This window comes from Solenopsis invicta, chromosome 3 (assembly GCF_016802725.1).
Source record: "Solenopsis invicta isolate M01_SB chromosome 3, UNIL_Sinv_3.0, whole genome shotgun sequence".
In the NCBI taxonomy this organism is placed as follows: Eukaryota; Metazoa; Arthropoda; class Insecta; order Hymenoptera; family Formicidae; genus Solenopsis; species Solenopsis invicta.
The window spans coordinates 32,903,243-32,926,195 of NC_052666.1; the positions used below are offsets into that span (position 1 = coordinate 32,903,243).

The following is a 22,953-nucleotide window of genomic DNA, read 5'->3' on the forward strand; positions in this document are numbered from 1 at the left end:
TCAACCCTGCACTTTTCACACGCTTTACTTACGTTCTGATGCCCCAATTTACACTCCTGCTTGCTTTACGCTATCATTTTTGCCACGGCAATAAATTTCTAAACTTTTATATATTTCAAAACACGCGGTTGTTTATTATATATCCTGAATGGAACCGATTTGAATTGTTTTGCGGAAGAGCATTACAGGGAAACTCTGAGTGGACCTGAATGGTTCTCAACTGCTCTAACGGCAGATAATAAAACAGAACCAAGTTTTTACTTCGATTGCCCTCTATATCACTTCCGTCTAAAAAAACACTATTAGGTTAGATTAGATCGCTGGATTTGTTCGGAGCGACTCCGAGCAGTTCCCGAGAGACAAAACGACGAACAATTCTAATGATACACTCACGAGAGAGACCGCAGGGGCGCGCTAGTGAGCCTCGCAGGGTCAATCGTATGGCGGTATATATATCATGTGGTTTGCAAAACCAATTGGGGCACGAGACAAAAGGTCACGTGACCCACGCAGCCAATGAGGCAAGCAATACGCAGGCAGCAATTAGAGTCCCTAGAAGTAGAGAGTCTGGACATTTGTGGATTCCACATGATTGGATGCACGTGACTGTGCACCTAAAATGGCAGCACCAATACGGATCCCTGTTTAATCCTCTTTAGCCAATGCGATAACAGTATACAATACGTTCAAGTGCACACAATGATAAACATACACACACATAAAGCTCACATACATACACTGACATATTCATCACCGACATTTTAGGGGCAAATGTCCAGACTCTCTACTTCTAGGGACTCTAGCAGCAATGTGCTGACAACGCCACCGCAGTGGCGGCCGATTTGAAATTTATACCGAGTGAGCCGATTGCTCACTTACAAAACTTACTCATGGTAGCAAAGAGATGACGCGTTTTCTGATTTTTGAAGATTGTTGATGAAGAACGATCTTGAAACTAGACAGTCTGCGTCTCACGCACAAATTCTAAGTTCAAAACAATTTTAAAAATAACGCGCACAGCTTCGTGACAACTTAATGCAGGATATGACGGTGAAAAGGATAACACAACACACTTTTTATTTTTCTTTTTTAACGCTTTTTATTCTGTCTTACACGACGTGTCTCTTAAGCGAGCTCAGGCGCAAGTAAGGCTCTAGTTCCCGATGCATAGGGACCGCCCTCTGCAGAAAGGGGTCAGTACTTGAGCTCTTAACGCCATCTCTCAAGCGCGTATATTTTGATTTAGAAAAGCTCTGTATTCTAACACTCCCTCTCTTTTCAAACTCAAAATATTTCAAAGTTACAAAAAGTTTTATAGCCTAAGCTATCTATAGTCATAAAATTTCTATTTCTCATGGCACTTATGGTGTTACAATAAACGATTTCTTACTTGCTAATTTCAGTCTCTTTGGCAAGTTAAATTCCTGTGGCTCAATATTCCACAGCTTAACTAGAATACTTTTTGGTAACTTATTTCCTCTGAGCAGTCTTGATTATGGTTCTTCTGAATTTGACTCTGTATATGATTCGTCTTGAGAGTTAATCTGTAACATACAAAACAAATTTCAATTAATATTCAGTCCCCTGAATTATTTGTATTCCTCTTAAAGCTCTAGTATTTTATTTCTTAGACACTCGTGTGCTTCTCTGGCAAGCGCTTTAGTCATTATATCCGCTACGTTTTCTTTAGTGGCAATCCAACTGATTTTGCATTTGCCCTCTGAAACACATGACTTTATGTAATCCCCGTGAGTATCTGCCATATGCTTCTTGACCCCAGATCTCTCTCTTTCCTCTAAGTACTCTTTAATTTGATCTACGGGTTCATCGAAGTTCTTCAGCTTATGGCTGCCATACTTCTCTGTGCAATCACCTGCTGCCTTATTGTCACACCATATTTGCACAGGGTAGAACGTCTTTCCCACTATATTTCTGATTGCTTTGTCCAGTGAAATGATTTCTTGGCAGGTGTTGCTCATGGCAAGATACTCTGACTGGCAAGTTGACAAAGTCACATATGACTGTTTGTAACTTTGCCACGCTACTGGATCGCCGAACAGACGAATTACGTAGCCTCCCGTGGACGTTGAGTCCAGATGATCTCTGAAGCTTGCATCTGTCATTGCATCTAGATCATCTGAGTTTCCTCTGAATGTCAGTCCCATTTCAGACGTGCCTCTTAAGTATCTCAGCAATCTCTTCACATCTGCCCAATCGTCCTCGGTGGGATTCACTTGCCTTCTTGGCTGCGTTCAGATTCTCCACCCGGTGAGTGATTTCTGGGTGACTGGGTAAATGGGCGGAGCTAATGAAAAGCTCCCTAGTGGTTTATGGAATCTGAACGCACTCTCAAACATTGGGTGTGTTTAGCAAATAACGCTGAGAAATAGTAACATAAATATCTCAGATTCAGAATAAATTACATAATAAATCAAGATAAACGATAAAAATAATACATAAATATTTTACTATGAATATTTTTATCAATATAACTAAAGTAGATGAAAATTAAATGCTAGTAGAATAAGACGAATCAATTTAAACAATAAAAATAAATTTTTATTTTAACAAATTAGATGAAGATATATGTTGCGCATATCATCTATTATATGTATAGGCTTGTTTTCTATTCCTGCATTAGACTGCACTGGAACGTTCCTTCTTGTTTTCACTAACTTTCAAATATATAGTATATCTATTTCACTTTAAGTGCACACCAATTCAGAAAACAAATAGTATATTTTATTAGTATCAGAAAATATTTAATAATACTAAAAATCTTTAACATACTAATCTCAAATATAAATATTTATATAACGGTTTTGTGAGACTGTAGACCAAGAAACCTTACATTAATAGAATAAAAGATTAATATTTATTAATCTGTAATTACATAAACAGAATAATAAACAAAACGTTTAAACTTTACTTGGTTATTAACGTTTTTCTTTATTATATTTATACATTTTAATTTTTATTTACTATAATATTTTAAATTAAATTTATTTTTTTATTTTAAATTTGTTTTAAATATACGAGCTTTATCACAAATATATAGAAATTTTTATAGCGATACATTTTGGAACGCACCTTTACGTCACCCACCCGTTTCACCCGGCTCAAGGACCCATGTGGTTTTTCCACTCTCTCGGGATAGACAGAGTGATAAAGTGAACGACCTACCTAATGTCCGGTAGGGGCACTCTAAAGGAATCTGAACGCTCTTTAGGTGCCTGGGTGCACTCGGGTGGAAGGGTATGCTCTTGCGCATCGTAAGACGGCTAGCCAATGAGAAGCTGTATCTTGCTTACGCTAAGTTAGGTCATATTAAGCGGCAAATTGAACTGTTTTAATAATGGGCATTTCCCAACAAGTAATACAATTGATACAGCATAACATAGAAAATCATTTTATCCCTTTTGTTCATTAATAAACAAGGATAAAGTGGTTCATTGTGCTGCACTGTATCTTTCTGTGTGAAAAGCGCCCAATTAATATTAACTTAGGCTACGGTCCACTTGACGCTACAAATGCTTCAAAGTATTCGTCGATTGGTTAATTTGTAAAATTCATTGTTCTGATTGGTTAATTAAACGCTTCGAAGCATTTGTGGCGTCAATTGGACCGCAGCCTTAGTAATATTAATGAACTTTGCACAATTCAATATTAATTCAATATTAAATTACGGAAAGGTGCATATCTTAAAATATTTGTTAACGTTTGTGATTTTTATTTATAACTAAATATTTATTTTTAAATAATTAATATATAATGTATACATATATTGTAATAATTTATTTTGAAATAATAATTTATACATTTAGATTAAAAGGTATTAAAAAACAAAATTTTTAATAACATATATTTCTAAAATTCAGTATTTATTAGGAGTACAAATTGAAAACCGCCGTTTTTTGTCAAAATTTGAGGATTGATTGTTGAAAAATGGTTACATACTTATTCTTGAAAGTATTGTCCATCGCTGGCCACTACTTTCTCCCACCTTTCGGGCAGCATACGAATCCCGCGTCGAAAAAACTGCTCGTCTTTTGCGGCGATCCACGAATCGACCCAGTTTTTGGCCTCTTCGTAATAATGGAAGTGCTGCTCAGCCAGGCCATGCGCCATTGATCGGAACAAGTGGTAATCTGAAGGGGCGATGTCAGGAGAATACGGCGGATGAGGTAAGACGTCCCATTTCAATGTTTGCAGATAGGTTTTAACGACCTGAGCAACATGTGGCCGAGCGTTGTCGTGCAGCAACATCACTTTTTCGTGTCTTTGCTCGTATTGTGGCCGTTTTTTCTGCAATGCTCGGCTCAAACGCATTAGTTGTGTTCGGTAGCGAACTCCTGTGATGGTTTCACCCGGTTGCAACAGCTCATAATAAATCACGCCAAGCTGGTCCCACCAAATACACAGCATGAGCTTCGAACCATGGATGTTTGGCTTGGCCGTCGATGTTGATGCATGGCCGCGGTAGCCCCACGATTTTTTTCGCTTTGGATTATCATAATGGATCCATTTTTCATCGCCGGTTACAATACGATGCAGAAAACCCTTCCGTTTTTGCCGTTGGAGCAGCTGTTCGCACGCGAAAAAACGCCGTTCGACGTTTCTCGGCTTTAATTCGTGTGGCACCCAGTGTCCATGCTTTTGGATCATTCCCATGGTTTTCAAACAATGTGAAAAAGCTTGTTGAGTCACGCCCAATGAATCTGCAAGCTTCTGTTGCGTTTGAGATGAATCTTCATTCAGTAATGTTTCCAATTGTGCGTCTTCAAACTTTTTCACCTGTCCGGGACGCTCCTTGTCTTCTACGCCGAAATCACCACTTTTGAAGCGTTGGAACCATTCTCGACACGTTCTTTCACTAATGAAAGCCTCACCATAAGTTTTTACAATCATTCGACGCGCCTCAGCCGCAGATTTTTTCGAATTGAAGGCAAAAAGCAAAACTTCCCGCAAATGACGCTTATTGGGCACTAATTTCGACATTTTCGATCACAAAAAATATAAAACGCCGATAAAAATTCACAACTGCAATGATAAGGAATTGTTGCCAGATGTCCAACCTTACATTTAAAATTTTTGATCTAACGTTTGGCGCCAGCATTTACCGCTGGCGCCATTTATTGGAAAACGACGGTTTTCAATTTGTACTCCTAATATTACATACCTTTGGTCGTTTTCTTTTTCTTACGCTGGTCTATGGATTTCCAAAAGAATTAAAGTCACAGAGTTAAAAGTCACAGAGTCAAACACTGGATAGAAAGCCACTCATGCAGAAACCAACTTAACCTCCAAATCGTAGTTACGGGTGTTGCGGGAACATGTATTACATACCCAGATAGCCAAATAATTGCAAGTTGTCGACAACTTGTCACAAATATTCATATTAGTTGTCAGCAAAGCAACAGAAGGGGGTATCCTCTTACCATTATGTTCTTGTCAGTAATAGTTTTTAAAATGTAATACCAAGTGTACTTGCCATGTAATGGCAAGTTTCCAACAACTTATCAGCATTATACTTATTACAAGTTATAAATGGGAATTGTTGCTCACATGTTGCTGTCATGTTGCTCGTAGATTGCTATAAACAATTTTTAAAATATAGTAATGGCAAGTTCTAAACATAACTTACCACAATATAATAACACAGATTGACTTCAATAATTTTTCTACATTTGCTCGACAATAAAACTCAGCATATTGATACTAAATTGACTAAAACATTTTTGTCGCATTAAATAAAAGGCAACGTAATAGCAATTAACAAGCAATTTAATCTGCGCGATGATTTGCTTCAAACTGAGTTATCACGTTTTGCTATCTGGGTACATAATATGTATATATATGTATACATTTCAAACACTAACGCACTATCGACTCACACCGACTATCGTTAACAGCTTTGCGAGACCTCCGGTACATAATCGTTTTTATCAAATTACTTGATACATTTATTTTCTTTCTGCTTTATTTTATAACTTTTTTTTGCATCATACATGTGCTACAAAAATAATATCATTACTGATAATCTCAGCGTAAAACTCGTTAAGAAAATTAATAGCAAGAATATTATCACGCTACAAATCTTCTGACATGCTTAATTTTTTAATATTAGAACATATTGAAAGGTTGTCCGACACAAAATTACGTGATTCCTGAAAATCTTTGTATGCCAAAATAGCGACGTTTCTTCCAGCAATCGCACTCATTTCCATTGAACTTCCGATCCATTCTATCGCATTAACATGATACAGAGCATCGTGTAACTTGAAATTATTGGGTTTCAAATTTGTCGAGTAATGGGGATATGCTTTCCAAACAATTTCCTTTTTCTCGATAACCTTGTAAAACAAAAAAAAATTATTACTGGTTATGTATTAAGTTTTCTCTGTTATATTTCATAAAAAAGCATATTTCATACATGAGGAAACATTTCGTGTATAGCACTTGACTCTATAGGTTCCTTGCTAAAGATACTCCAAACTCGAGAAGCTTTCTTAACTGAATCGTCAACAGGACTCGATTTCTCGATCAAACTGATCCTGGTTTTGTTGAGATTAAAACTTAGAATACTATTTATAGCCTGTTGCAAACCAAAATATGTTACATTAAGATTCGCTTTGACGAATGCCACATATAATGTCTGATAGTTTTCTGGATACACCAAGCTGTTTGGAAATCCGACAAATTCTATTTGAAATTCTTGGTCGCTGGTAAGTGGTGCAGCAATAATCACAATGTCGTAATTAGATGTTATTGGGTCTGTGCTGCCTGAAATGCGTAGATCACTCGTGTTATTTTTCACGATTCAAACATTTATCATTCGGATTTTATCTATTGTACCTTTATTTATGTAGGCCACTTCGTACTGACTCGAATTAGATACGTTTGCTAGATTATGGATCTTTGTAACGCAACCCGGTACTACATTTACATTCTTATTTCTATAAATAAGATGCTGCGGTACCTAAAATTTAAACTTATACTTGATATTTTTTTACAAGATAGATTAAGATAAGTAATAATAAATTAATAACATAATTAATAACCTTTTCGTTTCCACCCTTAACAGACCACAAATCAGTGCATACTATAGCTACAGACATACAACCAACAAAACTTGGAATATTTTGGTCTTCCATCCCATAAATAGCTACGGTAGCGGCTTGCACTAATTCGTCGATCAGAATCTTTTTAAAACCTTGACGCAAAAGATACTCTCTCGTGGAGGTTTGCAATAACTTCGGAAAATCTTTATTCATAACTGATAATAGTGCGGTGGCATTGGCAAAGAAATGCCCAGCATCCTGCAGATCGTATATCTTCGCAATATCTTTCATTATGTTTTCTACATGGCTGTTTAAAAAGGAAACGTATAATATTATTTTTTCTCTTTTCTTATACCTTGCTACATTATTTGTACATTGCTACATACTTTTTAAGGTTGAATATTTGTATACCGTATCTCCAAAATAACTTTATTTTTGATACCAAATCATCTCCTCGGAATATAAACTCATCTCCATTCCATATGGCAACATTTTTATCCCAATCAATGTAAGCACTTTTTTGCAAACCTAAAGTGAAAACTGATCAATAACGTTTCTTACACATTAATATAATTGAACTAAATAAACACAAGAAATTTATACTTGCCCAAAAGTTTAACAAATCTCTGCATATATATGTTCATGGGATGTATAAATAAAGCACCAGCTTCAATTTCATCATTATCAATCTTGATGGTCCGCAATCTTCCGCCGATAGTCTTTGCCTCGTATAGGTCGATATCCACAGTTTCATTTAACAACTCTGTGAGAAAATGCGAGGCGGACCACCAATGCCACCTCCTATAATGGCTAAAAAAGAAACGCAAATACAAGATCAAGCTTAAATTTTTTATAAATTGTTAAGCGGAGTATTGAAGCGGAAAATTAATTCTTACCGACACGTGGTGTCCGTACAAGGGCTAGTCCCTGTTGGAATATCAGTACCTCAAGTACCAGTAACGCTATACGCTGCCCCATGATTTTTATACTTTTGCCCGCGGCTTTTTCTTCTTCTTCTTTTAAGAGTCTTGGACTAGGTAAAGTCTAAGTGCCAAAGTTTAACTGCTGACTGTTGGTAGACCCTGGCCAAGAATCTCAGCAATTCGATTGATTAGGATCTGAGATCCTCTCTCTCCGGTCCTCCTTCCGTTCAATTTATCTAAGGAAAATAAGTATTCCGGGAGAATCAAACTCGGCAGTTAAATAGTTAAATTAAATTATCATATAGTAAGATTTTTCTTTCTTTTTGTTTTAACCTAACACTAGAAACAAAAAAAGAGAGGTAACTTAAACAACACGTATATTTTCATTCTTATCTGTATGCAGTTGCGTAGAGCAAAAAACAAAAAACAAGATACAACTTCCGTTTAAACATTTTCTTATACGTGTCACCATTCTCAGTAGTTATTTCGCCGAAAAGAAAATGTACATTTTCTTCAAGGAGTGATTTCATCGCTTAAAGCTGTAATAATTTTGTGAACTATTCTACTTGCGCACAATATTTTTAAGTTTATTGAATTTTTGGGTTATCCAATATTCGCCAATAAAATTCATTGACCATTGCAATCAACTGTTTTACAGTCAAAATTAAATAAATGATTACAAATATGTTATTGGACCGATAGTGCAACAACACAATGATAATAAGAAGGCTTTCTTTGGTCGTAGCTAGATCTTAGTGCTTATATTTATTTGTGTGATTTTATATACTTTTCCGAATTCAACCAGAATGTGCGCAAAATTAATTTTCGGTCATAACACAGCATATCGAATAAGAATTAGTAATATCACTATTTATATTAAATTAATTACTTTAATATAATAATTAATGCTGATTTGCATCTATATACCCATTTCCCCTTGAAAAAACTGTAAGAAATTTATTGCAAAAAATAACACCCCACTCAGGGTTCGAACCCTCCGGAATCTCCGGTCTCGGTGTCTTACCACCTCGACCATTGGGGCACAGTGATATTTCTCGCAATATTCGTATATGAGTGACAACGCATTCTAAGCGCGTGATTCAAATTACAAATATGTTATTGCACCGATAGTGTAATAACACAATGATAGTAAGAAGGTTGTAGCTAGGTCTTAGTGCTTATATTTATTTGTGTGATTTTATATACTTCTCCGAATTCAACCAGAATGTGCGCCGAATTATAAATATATCATTTATAATAAATAAATGATATTTGCAAAAATAATAATTTCTCTATTCATAACTCGTTTTTTATAATTATACAAAGTATTAAGTACATACATTGACATCGCCAACAATATTTGACTGATTTTAACAGTCAAGTTAAAAAAACTCATTATTATTTTATTGTTTCAATTATTATTACTATTATTATTATTAAAAAACTCTTATATTAATATTTATTGTACTATACTGATTTGTTTTTCGCGTAATACGCGATTAACGAAACGTATGAGACGAATCCGTTCCAGCGTGGAAAAATCGAGCGTACGAACAAGTACGTACGAGGTGTGTTCAAAAAGTATCGCGAATTTTGTGTTTTTTCAAAAATTATTTATTTATTCATGAATATCTATTTTGTCCCCTTCAAAGTAATCCCCATGAGATATTATACACTTGTGCCAACGGTTTTTCCAATCTTCGAAGCACTTCAAAAAATCATTTTTTTTTATCTTGTTCAGCTCCTCCTTCGATGCCGTCTTTATCTCGTCAAGCGTAGCGTAACGTCGTCCTTTCATGGGCCTCTTCAGTTTAGGGAACAAGAAAAAGTCACAGGGGGTCAGATCTGAGGAATACGGTGGCTGCGGCATCATTAGTGTGTTGTTTTTGGCCAAAAAGTCGCGCACAAGCAACGATGTGTGAGCAGGGGCGTTATCGTGGTGCAAAAGCCAATTTTTGTTCTTCCACAAATCCGGGCGTTTCTGGCGGATTGCTTCGCGCAAATTGCGCATAACTTGCAGGTAATATTCCTTATTGACCGTTCTACCCTGTGGCAAGAACTCATGATGCACCACGCCCCTGCAATCGAAGAAAACTGTCAGCAAAACTTTCACATTCGACCGAACTTGGCGTGCTTTTTTCGGTCTTGGTTCGTGCGGCAGCTTCCATTGAGATGATTGAGCTTTGGTTTCCACGTCATAACCATAAACCCACGATTCGCCACCAGCTATGACCCTCTGGAGCAAATTTGGGTCGACGCGGACAGAGTCCAACATCTCATTAGCAATGTTCATGCGATGCTGTTTTTGGTCGCAATTGAGCAATTTTGGTACGAATTTCGCGGCGACCCGTCTCATGCCCAAATCATTGATAAAAATCGAATGGCACGAGCCAATCGATATGTTTAGGTCCTCAGCAACTTCTCTAACGGTGATTCGACGATTGGCCAATACCATTTTCTCCACTTCATTAATTTTTTCGTCTGTTGTTGAAGTGCTCGGGCGTCCGGCACGCTCTTCGTCGTTCACATCTTCTCGGCCTTCTGAGAACATTTTGTACCACCGATAAACGTTGCTTCGGTCCAAGGTAGCTTCTCCGTATGCCACAGTCAACATTCGGAATGCATCCGCGCACTTAATTTCGTTTTTCACACAAAATTTGATACAGGTTCTTTGATCCATTTTTTTGAATAGGTAAAAATCGAAGACGATCCAAAACACGTGCAAGCAAAGCAGCTGTCAACAATTAAGTGAACATTCAAAATGGCCGAGCTTGTCGGCATAAGTGAGAGACATGAGTACCAACATAACGCCACAAAAAGATCGAAATTCGAATATACGTAACCCGCGAAAATTCAAAATTCGCGATACTTTTTGAACACACCTCATATAGCGTGCATATATAAGTTTGTTATTATTTTTTAAGAATGGTACATCGAAAAGACACTTTGTTATATATGGTTGGATTTGTATAAAAATAAGCTTTAAATCTATCATTAAAATATTAAAAAATTTTTAAAAACAATTGTAAAGTAGTGAAAAAAGTATAAAAAATAGTTTTAAATTATTGTTGTAAAGTACTCTTCAAACCATTCGACTTTTATTCAGAACATTTTTTTCTATCTTTTATAGTTTTGACGATATTCGCTTGGAAAGAAAAAACCGATTTTATTCAAAAAGGTGTTTTACCCCCTTAAACTGAAATTGAGCACGAACAAAAAATTTTGTGTTATGGATGAACTCTTCTATGTGTACATAAAATATCAGAATTTTTTGAATTTTTGGGTTTGCAAACTTTTCTTATGAATGAAATGAGCGAAAGGATGATTTCTATCTATTTTCATTTATATTAAAAAAATCTTTTATATTGGGCCCAAATCCAATATGGATCGAGGATTTAAATTCCTTCTCTAATTGCGATGTATCAGAAATGTTTCTACTTTTTATCAATATTTTAGCGATAAAACTATTAGTATTACAAAAAGGTATCACGGAATTAATAAGTTTGTGTCTTTTAAGACTAAGACATTTAATATCCCAGTATGTATGTATTTTTCTATATGGATACAATGAAAAGTAATTCTTTTCAGCAATAATTCTTTTCATTAATATGGCGAGAATCTAAAATTGTTCCTCTACAAGACGTTGGACAGTGACCCCAGCATATGCATTTCTTGGATTTTTTAACAAGAAGGATATATGGTAAGACTTTAAAATTAAAACATAGTAAATTAAAACATGTTTGGGCAATAGATCATTTTGGAATTTTATCTTTACAGAAGAAGAAATTTTAGTTACATTATTCACCTTGTCCCAATAAATAGAGAGATTTTGAATCTCAATAACTTTTTTAATTTCTTCTAAATCTATAGAGAAATCAACTCTCCTAATAGCTCTATATCTATGTTTTATAGTCCGGAATATACATAGATTTTTCTTTTCCAATAAATTATTAGAAAGACATTTATTCGCTTCCCAATAATATTTGAAATTGATCTCTATAGATCTTGGCCCAAGTTTTCTAATTTTATCCACGTTATTCACATTTGCATCAAACAATTTCTCACCCAATCCCAAAGGATGAAGATTTCCTAAGTTTTCATCTAACTTTTTATTTTCTACATAAATTACATAAGAAGACAAAGGACTAGAATCATACCTATTATTTTTCTGTTTATTCATAATATTATATAGTCTATTATCAAAATTAATACTATTTTTTTCAGCATTTATATTCTTATCACTATTATTATTCTTATGAGGTCTGGGGGGTTATTACGGTTTTTAAAACAAGGTGAAAATTACCAAAGTGAGCAAATTTACTAGAATATTTATAACTTCATTGGTCAACAACTAGTAAATTTGCTCACTTTTGTAATTTTCACCTCGTTGCAACCGTAATAGCCCCCTGGTCTTCAAACTATGATCTAACAAGTGGGGATTACTTTTTGTGTAATGCATTGTGACGTGACATCCTGTTTGGCTGTCCGTCACAGGGATCATAAGATCCGGTCGCGGAGCGTACGCTACGGTTCTATGTCCGTTCGGTTCGGAAACAGACGTGTCGACGCGTGTGCTAATAATTTCGCGTTTTGTTGTTTTGTGTGCGTGTGTTCGTCCCTGAAATTTTAGAGACGCTTTGCGAATTGGCGGCTGACAATTAATGATTTTGTATCAACGGGGTCTCACCCGACAAGAAGACTACAAGAAGAAAGACCGCCACTCGGAACTTCACGGATCGTGCGCAGGATCGCAGTAGCGCGCACGACAGGTAATCTCAATTCAATTAATTACGTTATCTCTTACCGTCGCGCCCGTATGCAACAGTAAGGCCGCTGAATATTGCAGGACGCAAAGAGGAAAAGTCAGATGAAGGAGACGTCGACACTTCACACAGATCATCGCGTGAAAAATGCGAGGAGCTGCAAGAAGATGTTCCTGATTTGGTCCCGAGCGTGGAGGCAGCGGACAATGAAGAGTCCGTAAGGATAGCCGTTCAGCCTCGGGAAAACCACGGAAAGAATCGCGAGCTACCTAAAGACACCGACTTACCTTAAACTATGCCCCGCAGCGCAATAACCGGATTAAAGGATCGCAAGGACCGCGTGATAAGGAGAAATCAATAGCGGGGCGCGACGAGCCCCCCTGCGTGGGGCGAGAGATCCTGCGTGTCGCCTGCCGAATTTTCTCGCGCTATCGATCACTTCGCTGGGGATCGTCGCGTGTGCATTATCATGAGTCGAGGCGACAAGAGCCTTAATCGAAGACAAGTCACACCCCCGCGCGAAGACGAGTTTCGGAACCAGGCCAGCTTCGTGGTGCGACGAACGAGACTATGGCCGGTATTCATAGTCAATTTTTATATCAAGATCGTCTTAAGTAAAGTTTTAAGATGCTAATACGGCTCTCTGATAGATTAATAGCATCTTAAGGTGATACTTAAGATGATCTTAAATATAAGAATTGATTATGAATACCGGCCTATGGGTGTTTACGATAACTGATCGGATCTCGGATTGAATTGAACAATGGTACTAAACCTAGGTATAGAAAATTTTCTTAGACTCATTGGATTGACAATCGCTGACCTCAGTGAAGTTAGCCGGGCAACTTCAACGTATCGAACTTTAATTAATTGCATTCGTTTGGTGGTCGTTTGGTGGTCTTTGGTAGTCTAGTCCGATCGTTTGGTGGTTAGTCGTTTTCCTGTAAAATAAAGAAGTAATTTTCGGTGTGAAGTTAGCCGGACAATTTTTATTTTTCAACCGATTTAACTCAAACAGGGCTCATTCGACGCGGAATCGTTTGGTGGTCAATTGTTTTGTTGAAAAATATATGTACAAAACCCATATGCCCACACTTTTGCCCGGCTAACTTCTCTGAGGTCAATCGCTGGGTGTTTACGATAACTAATCGGATCTCGGATTGGATTGAACAATGGTACTCAACGTAAGTATAGAAAGTTTCCCTAGGCTAATCGGATTGACGATCTCTGTCTCAAATGTGATCCGATTGATGACGAAAGCGTGAAGACGCAGAAGTATGCTTGAAATGTAAGTCTCTTTATTTTTTTAAATAATAAAACAAAAAATCAAAGATAAAGTTAAAAAGAATGATTTGAATTTAGATTTATTGTACTATTTTTTGTCTAAACACTGGATTACGTTTAAATTTCTGTTTGTAAAAATTAATTAATCTATTCTAAAGTTTGTAGTTATATCGGAAACAAATTAAAATTAATAAAACAATTATTAACTGTTAGGTACATATTAAAGCATATAAAATTTCAAGCATATCATCTAGAATTCCTGTTTATTATAAACTTAGTAAAAATAACTTTGAAATCATTCAACTACATTACACATTAATTATATTAATTTGGATATTAAAAATCAATAATGTCTTTGAAAATGTTCTTTTTATCCTTTTCCAGATCGTAAATAAACTTCAACTCCAAGAATAAATAAAAATTACTGGAAAATGGATTTACATAAAAAGGGCATTATTGAACAACATCAATTTGTGCTAATTTAAAGTTTGTAAAATCTGTTGTTTTTTGTTAGTTGTTTATTGGAGAGTAATAATATAAGAACGGAATATACATAAATAAAATTCAAATAATTGTATGCATACATGACTTTTATTGTAATAAAATGTACATATCTGTCATCCATAGCAAAAATAAAAACTTTTTCGTGATAAAATCACACAAACAATACAAGCACGAAGATCTAGCTACGACTGTTGAAGGCATTTTTGTTCAATTTGTATTGATACAGTAACAGTCAAAATATCTCTCTATTACTTAAAAAATATTTTGGAAATTGTTTGTTAACATAATCTTTGGATTTTGACGTGACATGAATCGTAATATGCAACAAATTATACTACTTTATAATAATAAAGTTTCGATCAGCAAAAACTAGAAAAAAAAATTTCTTATATTGCAACTCAGGCAGCACCGAGAATTCAAAAAGAATTTTTAAAGAATTAAAGTTTATGTCATCAATTCTGAGTTTATTTTCAGATTCAAAAAGAATTTATTTTTTGAAAAATCAGAGAAAGAATTCTTTTTACTTCCCAAAATAAATTCAGAATTGGTGACATAACTCTGAAATTTTTTAAATTTTGTGTTCTATAATAAAATCAATTTATTAACAGCAAAAACTAAAAAATATTTATTTATATGACTCAGATCTGATGCAAAGAAATACAAAAAAATTTTCCAAAAATTCATGTTTATGTCATCAATTCTGAGTTTATTATAAGTTTAGCATATTACGATTCATGTCATGATAAAATCCAAAGATTACGTTAAAATTTACAAAAAATTTTTATTTTTGTTATGAATGACTGATATGTACTTTGATTACAATAAAAGTTATATATGCATACAATTATTTAAATTTTATTTATATATATTTCGTTTTTATATTATTACTCTCTAACGAACAACTAACAAAAAAAGCAGATTTTACAAATTTTAGGTTAGCACAAATTGGTTCAATAATGCCTTCTTCATATAAATACATTTTTCAGTAATTTTTATTTATTCATGGAATTGAGGTTTATTTACGATGTGCAAAAGAATAAAAAGAACATTTTCAGAAACATTATTAATTTTTAACATATAAATTAATATTGATTAATGTGTAGTTGAATTAATATTAATTAATGTAGTTGAATGATTTCAAAGTTATTTTTACTAAGTTTACCTTTACGAAAAAGACGCACGGGCTAGAAATTGTAATCTCTGTGATTATTGTAATATTTTCTTGTGATCCATTTATAGACCCGTGCGAAGTTAGCACCCCAAAGTAAAAAAAATAACTTTTCTTTTAGAGTGCTAGTTTCTTTGCTAATAGTTCTATAGTGTTTGATAATTTTTAGAAATAGTTCTAGCGATTAAACCCCAAAAAACAAGTTTTAAAAATAAGGTGCCAACTTCACGTTCAATAAACGTTTATTAAACAACTATTTGACATTTATGTAGACGTCTTAAAGACGTTCAATAAACGTTTATTAAACGACTATTAGACATTTATGTAGACGCCTTAGAAACGTCTTATAAGCGTATTTAAACGTCTACTACGTTTACACGTCATCATTAATTGGGTTTAGCAACACTCGTAGTTATGAAACTGACCAATTACAGTCATTCCATTCTTCAGATGAATACTTGTAATTAACCAGTTTTATAACTACCGATGTTATTAAACTCGATTAATGGTGACGTATAAACGTAGTTTTAATAACGTTTATTTACATTCGTTTCTATTAATATACAGCTTTAAAAAACTTGTAAAAATGAATCTTGACTAATCTTTTTCCGCCCAATAGTCAGTAAATAGTCGTAAAAAGCACATAAAATGAAACCATTCAGACAAGAAAACACACAATTGAACTAAAATTTCCGACGTGGCATTTATAAATAGAATTTGAATAAAATAGAATAACAAAATTGCTTTAAAACACTTGTAAAAATGGGTCTTGACTATTCTTTTTCCGCCTGTCAGTAAATAGTCGTTAAAAGTACGTAAAGTGATGCCTATTCAAACAGGAAAACACATGGATATTGAAAGGAGTGAAATATGCTTTTATGTATTACTTCAAAGAAACTTTACTTGCGGTCCATTCTTACAAATTTGGTAAATATGAGATAAGTCAAATTTTCACAATGGAATATATAATAATGGAATGACATACACAACATTTCGTCGTCAATCTGTCACGTTTCTACTATAGCTCTAATTTTGTCCGCGACGAAACGTTACTACCGTCAATACGGAGTTCTCGGTAAGGCGTCAGGAGTCTTAACAGAAATATATGCAATTTCTTGCTTCCGATGTGGAGCTTGCTTCAACCAATTTTGACATGCTCTCTTCAGTTTATTAATGTCACAATTTTCTTTTTTATTACACATCACAGCACCTGAAATGAAAATTTATATTATCGTGGAATTATTTCTAAAAATATCTGTAATCAACGTGCAGAAAAATATAAAAATTTACCTTGAATTAGGTCTCACATATGACATTGTTCAAGAGGAATTTTTGATGAATTGGGATCAAGACCTTTAAAATTTATGTTTTTTGCCAAACAGTTGTACATTAATTTTTTCATCACATTCATCGTTGCTTTTGTTTCATCTGGATCACTTCCATAAAAACTAATATATTTAATCTATAAAAATATAAGAATAAAGGTCTAAGGATATAATTTAAAAAAAAACAGAATACAGAAAGAGCTACGATCATAATCATAAATAGAATAAATAATACAAAAAAGGTACACCCACGGTCATCGATTCTGTCGCTCGGGAAGTTTTCCAAACTGAGAAGTCACCATCTTTCTACATACTCGCAGTTCATGATTAATGTAACGACTATAGCTTATTGGTCGTTATGTTAATCATAAACTGTATGTAGAAATTTAAGATAATGACTTCTCAGTTTGGAAAATTTTCTGAGGGACAGAATTGATGACGCTGGATATACTGTGAAATTAAAAGTATTTTAAAACGTATAATAAGAAAAGAGAACACAATTTTTTTAAATACTGAGTATATATATAATTATTATGTATATGTCAATATAATTTACCGTAGCTGACATATTTTCTGGCTCTCTCAAGTATTTCTCAAATTTTCGAAGATCATTTATAGATTGTAGAGGTAAGGCAGGTAAATTATTGGGTCTATTTATTTTTTTCTCATGAGGCAAAAGGAAAGTCATTAATTTTGTTTGATTTATTATTGATACATCAAGCTTGCTGCTGATTTCGTCCATTCTAAGATATATATTGTTTAGAATTGTTTTTATATCTTGGTCAAAATCTGTAAATATAATGTACTTTTAGAGAAAGGAAGACTAATTATAGATCGAATATTTATGATATAAAAGTTAATCAAGATTATTTTTTTGTTAATAATACCTAAATTCACAGAATGTCTTTCTAAAGATGGAAGTGAAGTTTTTTTGTACTCTTTTCTTTTTCTTACAACTTCTGTAGTACAATCTGAGTTTAATTCTGTGTTAGATGACTCCGTAGACATTAAGTTTTTGGGAGAATCAGGGATGTCAGAAGTTCCTTCTGAATCAAATCTTTGCTGGAATTTCTTCGTTTGTATTGAATCTGCATCAAACTCATCTGCCAATTCAGATGAGTTACTAGAATAAGATTGTTGTATGATTGAAACATTATTTTGCCTCTTTCTTGTATCTTGCATTTCCTTTTCTACTGATATTTTAAAAGGAGAAGTCTCTGCTATAATAGATTTCTCAGAAGAGCAAACTTGTTTCGGAATATTTGTAGAAGAAAAATGCCCCACGTTGGTCTCTTCAAAATAATTTGAAACCTCTTGAAAATTACTATGAGACGAAGACTTTTTTTGTTTGTTATCACTTCTTTCTTTTCTTGTATCAAGTTTAGATTTAACTTTTTCAAATACAGCTAAATTCTTAACTTTAGCATTATCAGTTGATATTACGTTCTTTGAAGAAAAGTCTTGTTGAGTAGATATCTTATCCACATCAATGAAATTAGTAGAAGACGTCAGATTCTTTTTATTAATTAAAGGTTGGTCCCTTAGATTTTTGTGTACATTATCAGAATCGGGAACAGGCTTCCGATTACAATCTAAAATACAACTATCTCATAGAACTTTTGTTTTCCGTTTCAGAATATAAAAATAAAAGTTAATATTTAACAGCGTTTTTGATTGCAATGGATTGAATCAATTTTTAATCGATATTGTATAATATCACATACTATACTTTGCTCTCTTCATTCGATTACATTCATGTCGGCTTTAAATCGATATCATCACAATTTTGTTAATATTTTCGTTATTATTTGATCTCAGATCGATTGAATTTATTGCAGTCAAAAATGTAATAAATAACAAGAATTTCTGATAAATTGAATTCTCATGCGTAAGTTTAACAAGTAGCAATAAGCATTACGAATAAAATGTTCGGCAACAGGTAGAAGAAAATTTAAAGAATAATTCTAAATGATAAAGAAAAAATTAAGAATAACAAAAATGCGATATCAAGGTTTCAATTTTTAAATATAAATATTTAAATATTTACATAAAAATATTTAAAGCACGTGAATATTTAAACATTTGTAACTATAATAGAAGCAAATTATTAACTGCAATTTTATTTTTTATATTTTATTATTTAGAATTACTTTTTAAATTTTGTCTAGAATGTTACTGAACATTCTGTATATTGAACATTTCATTAAAATATCATATATTTATATTATACATACCAAAATTATTGCAATAGAAGAGAAAGCATAAAATTTCATTGAATTAAATCTTACCAAAAACAAAATCTTTTACACTGGCTTTTGTGATCTGAGATGTAAACGGAACTTTCGGAGGTGCAGGAAATTTGCTCTTCTTTCGAGTTTCAGGATCTGAATCACTATCACTTTGTATGATTAAACTTTGTATTGGCTACAAGTGTCATGCCAATATCGAATCTTGTTTGCCGATATTGACCCAATACTGGGCCGTTTGTCAATTCCTACATGGGACCTTTATCACATACACTCACACATGTATTCACGCGCGCGCACACATACATTACAAGACATAAGATTACGTTCCGTTTCACGTATGATGCGCATGATGTATCATTTCATCCTTGTTTGACATTGCAAGAAGAAAATGAACATCATGCACATCATATACGTGAAACGGAATATAGTCAGACATTCACGCACTCATACATACGCACGCATACGCATGCACACGTACGCATACGCAGCATGCATGCGTGCACACGTGCGCATGTATTGTACACGCACGCATGCATGCTTGATAAAGTGATAAAAAACAAGCGCGATCTAAATTCAACGTTTTAAGGATATCACCGAAAGTCTAACTTTTTAAAAAAAAAGTTATAAAAACTGTTGTATATCACGATGTTCATAGTATTTCAAAGGAAAAAATATACTGGGCATTTTTGTAGTGTTTACAGAGTGTTAATATAAAAAACTTTTTTATTGTATATACATATAGATAAAGCCAAAAATATAATACTTACATGACTGTCCAACTTTATCTTCGCCACAACCGCTTGCTAAATGGGAACAATGGGAAGCAACACAACACACGCAACACCAACAACACCTTTACGTATCGTAAAACAATCTGCACTAAAATTCCGCTAACATCGGAAAACAAATGATAGGGAGATAGCGCGCGTGTAGGCCGGCTCAGCGCGCTTGCTCAACGGTCTCGAAGTTCGTTCTTTTAGCTTTGCACATGTAAAAGGTTCAATTGAAAAGAACAGACCTCTAGATGTTGTGTAACGCGCTCACATTTTAAAAAATATATTTGATGGAATAGCTGCACCAATTTAATAATTGTAAACTACAAAATTGAAAACTGATCATCGATCCCTTATTTAATTTCTTAATATAATTATAATTAAATGTATAACTTCATTATTAAATAAAAATATTATATGTATTTACATAAATAATTTATAATGTATCGAAAGTGAACAAGAAAAATAAAATATAATAGTTAATGAGTTTTATGTTTTACAGTTGACAATTCTTGAATTTAATCGATCGATTAATTAAGTTAACCAGAAATAGTAAGATCAATAATGGAATTTCTATAAGAATGCTTTTACAGAAATTTAATTTTGGCAGTATTAAATTAGTCAGTAATTAATTTTACTTATTTTGAGTATTATGTACAAAAATACAAATAACATTGCTTTCGAGCATTTTCGAGAAAATCGCAATTAAAAAGTTTTGGGCATTTTATGAATAAGTCTTGCAAGAAATATGATTTGGACGACAATAGAGATGATAAGTTGAAAAGACATCTATTCGACGCCAATGTCATTGATGGTTGATATTAAGGCGATGCTAAACGTCTAGCATCGCCTTAATATCAACCATCAACGACATTGACGTCGAATAAACGTCTTTTCAACCTGTCATTTCTCACTGGGTAGGGAGTACTTTAATTGAAGAAGTAATAACGTTAATGTAAAGGTGATAACTTAACACTACACTGAGATAGAATTTTATTGTTATTTGCTACTAAAAATTTTAACTTAGATTTCTAATTTTTTCTTGAGTTCTATTTAGCCTTCCCTGAGTGCTCTTAAAAAGTTAAATAACTTTTTTCTGTCAAGTAAAAATTACAAATGTTTTACGTACTCACAAGGAAACACAGGGAAGTGTCCGCCTCAGATTACAACGAGTTTTTAATATGTTGTAGTACAGATAAAAATAAGGGACACGTATTTCTTTATACGTGCCCATACGCACTTTAAGGAGGTGAAACACCCCTTTGAAAAAAATCGGTTTTTTTCTTTCGAAGCGTATGCTGTCGAAACTATAAGAGATAGAAAAAAATATTTTAAATGAAAGTTGAATGGCTCGAAGAGTAATTTATAACAGCAAAAAAAATTTTTTTAAAAATTCTTTTTAGTACTTTCCTCCACCACTTACTTTTTTTTTCAAAATTGTTATTTTTTTTATAAGTAAAATAAAGCTTATTTTGTTATGATTTCAACGGTATATGATAAAGTTACGATACAACATTTCCATTTTCCAAAAATAATTAAAAACTTCTCTATACGCACCCGTCCGCGCGTTCGTGCTCTACGGAAGTGACTCCCTCCGATTTTGACGTGTCTTTAATATGTTGTACAGATTAAAATAAGGGACACGTATTTTTTACACGTGTCCTAATACACTTTTAAGGGTGAAACACCCCTTTGAAGAAAATCGGGTTTTTTCTTTCGAAGCGTGTATCGTCGAAACTATAAGAGATAAAGAAAAATGTTCTCAATGAAAGTTGAATGCATGTTTTTCTCGCATAAGATGACAAAAACATTTCGAGGACAGTCTGTGTCTAACATGAAAACGCAGACATTGAAAAAAACATTTACTACAAAATAAAACTACACTACACTAAAGAATTACGGTGTTGTAAGACTTCAACAAGCTTCTTACAAGAAAGTAATTTCTTACAAGAAAGTAATTTCTTGTTTAGAAAATAATATGTAATTAATATAAGTTAAACATTTATTTACTGGTCTACATGATTCAACTAGTTCTATATTTGTTCTCTTCAACATTTTATAAATAAGGAGACTTGGATTACAAAAAATTATTACTCACACATTTCATACCTTCACTATCTAACGCCAGCTCATGAACTAACAACAAGAGAACTAAATGTTCAACAAGAGAATAAAATTTCCTATCTTGAAATAGAATGTTTACGTCTCGGCAGTATTGACATGTATAGATTCAAGAGTTACGTATGTAAGGAAATGACCCAAAGTGCACGCGCCAGTAGCGTGGTTATGCATATTTCTACACTAATCGAATTTAATAAACACATTAATTGAATTGTATAAATGCAGTATAAAAGATGAAGTTTCTAATTTTTTAATTAGTTTTATGTTAGTTCTCTTGTTCTTAGTTGATGAGTTGGCGTTAGATAGTGGGTATGGAAGGTATGGAAGAAGGTATGGAATGTGTATGAGGCTGTCTCCCGCGGAAGGGTGGTGCTGGCTGTGTCGCTGGACATAGCCAACGCCTTCAACACCCTTCCGTGGGAGTGTATACGTGAGGCGCTCCGGTTTCACCGGGTGCCGACGTATATGCAAAAGGTGATCGGGGACTACCTCCTGGACAGGGGTATACGAGTATTTTTCAAAAAATTTATGAAATCTTTAAATTTCGCCAGTTAGAAAGAAAAAAACAGTTAGAAAGAAAAAAATATGTATATCCTTGAAATATAATTGTTGTACAACTAGTTAAAAAAAAATTTAAGTGGCATTTTAATAGAATATAAAATTTTAATCATAAATAAAGAGGTAACAGTATAAAATAATAAACTTTAATTGAAGTAAACAATATTTTAATGTAAGTGCAAATTTTTTTACTGAAACATTTTTTTTTATCGATTGTTTAACCG

The 22,953-nt window shown here is 33.7% G+C and overlaps 1 protein-coding gene and 1 pseudogene across 5 annotated transcripts; both read right to left on the reverse strand.

Moving 5' to 3' along the window:
* Positions 1-5,958: 5,958 nt before the first annotated feature.
* On the reverse strand, positions 5,959-8,728 carry LOC105204689 (annotated as a pseudogene).
* A 7,854-nt stretch (positions 8,729-16,582) lies between these two features.
* LOC120357202 lies at positions 16,583-20,294 on the reverse strand. 5 transcript variants are annotated; one of them, XM_039447113.1, is made up of 5 exons: positions 20,045-20,294; positions 17,916-18,620; positions 17,585-17,817; positions 16,994-17,165; positions 16,583-16,913 (listed from the first exon to the last, which is right to left on the reverse strand). In XM_039447113.1, the coding sequence occupies exons 2-4, from the start codon at positions 18,208-18,210 to the stop codon at positions 17,007-17,009; spliced, it is 687 nt and encodes a 228-aa protein (XP_039303047.1). In that variant the 5' UTR covers positions 18,211-18,620; positions 20,045-20,294; the 3' UTR covers positions 16,583-16,913; positions 16,994-17,006. The 5 variants fall into 5 exon arrangements, with proteins under 5 accessions (XP_039303047.1, XP_039303051.1, XP_039303050.1 ...); XM_039447117.1 differs by having other exon boundaries at positions 17,916-18,090; positions 20,045-20,264; XM_039447116.1 differs by having other exon boundaries at positions 17,916-18,131; positions 20,045-20,264.
* Between the last annotated feature and the right edge of the window lie 2,659 nt (positions 20,295-22,953).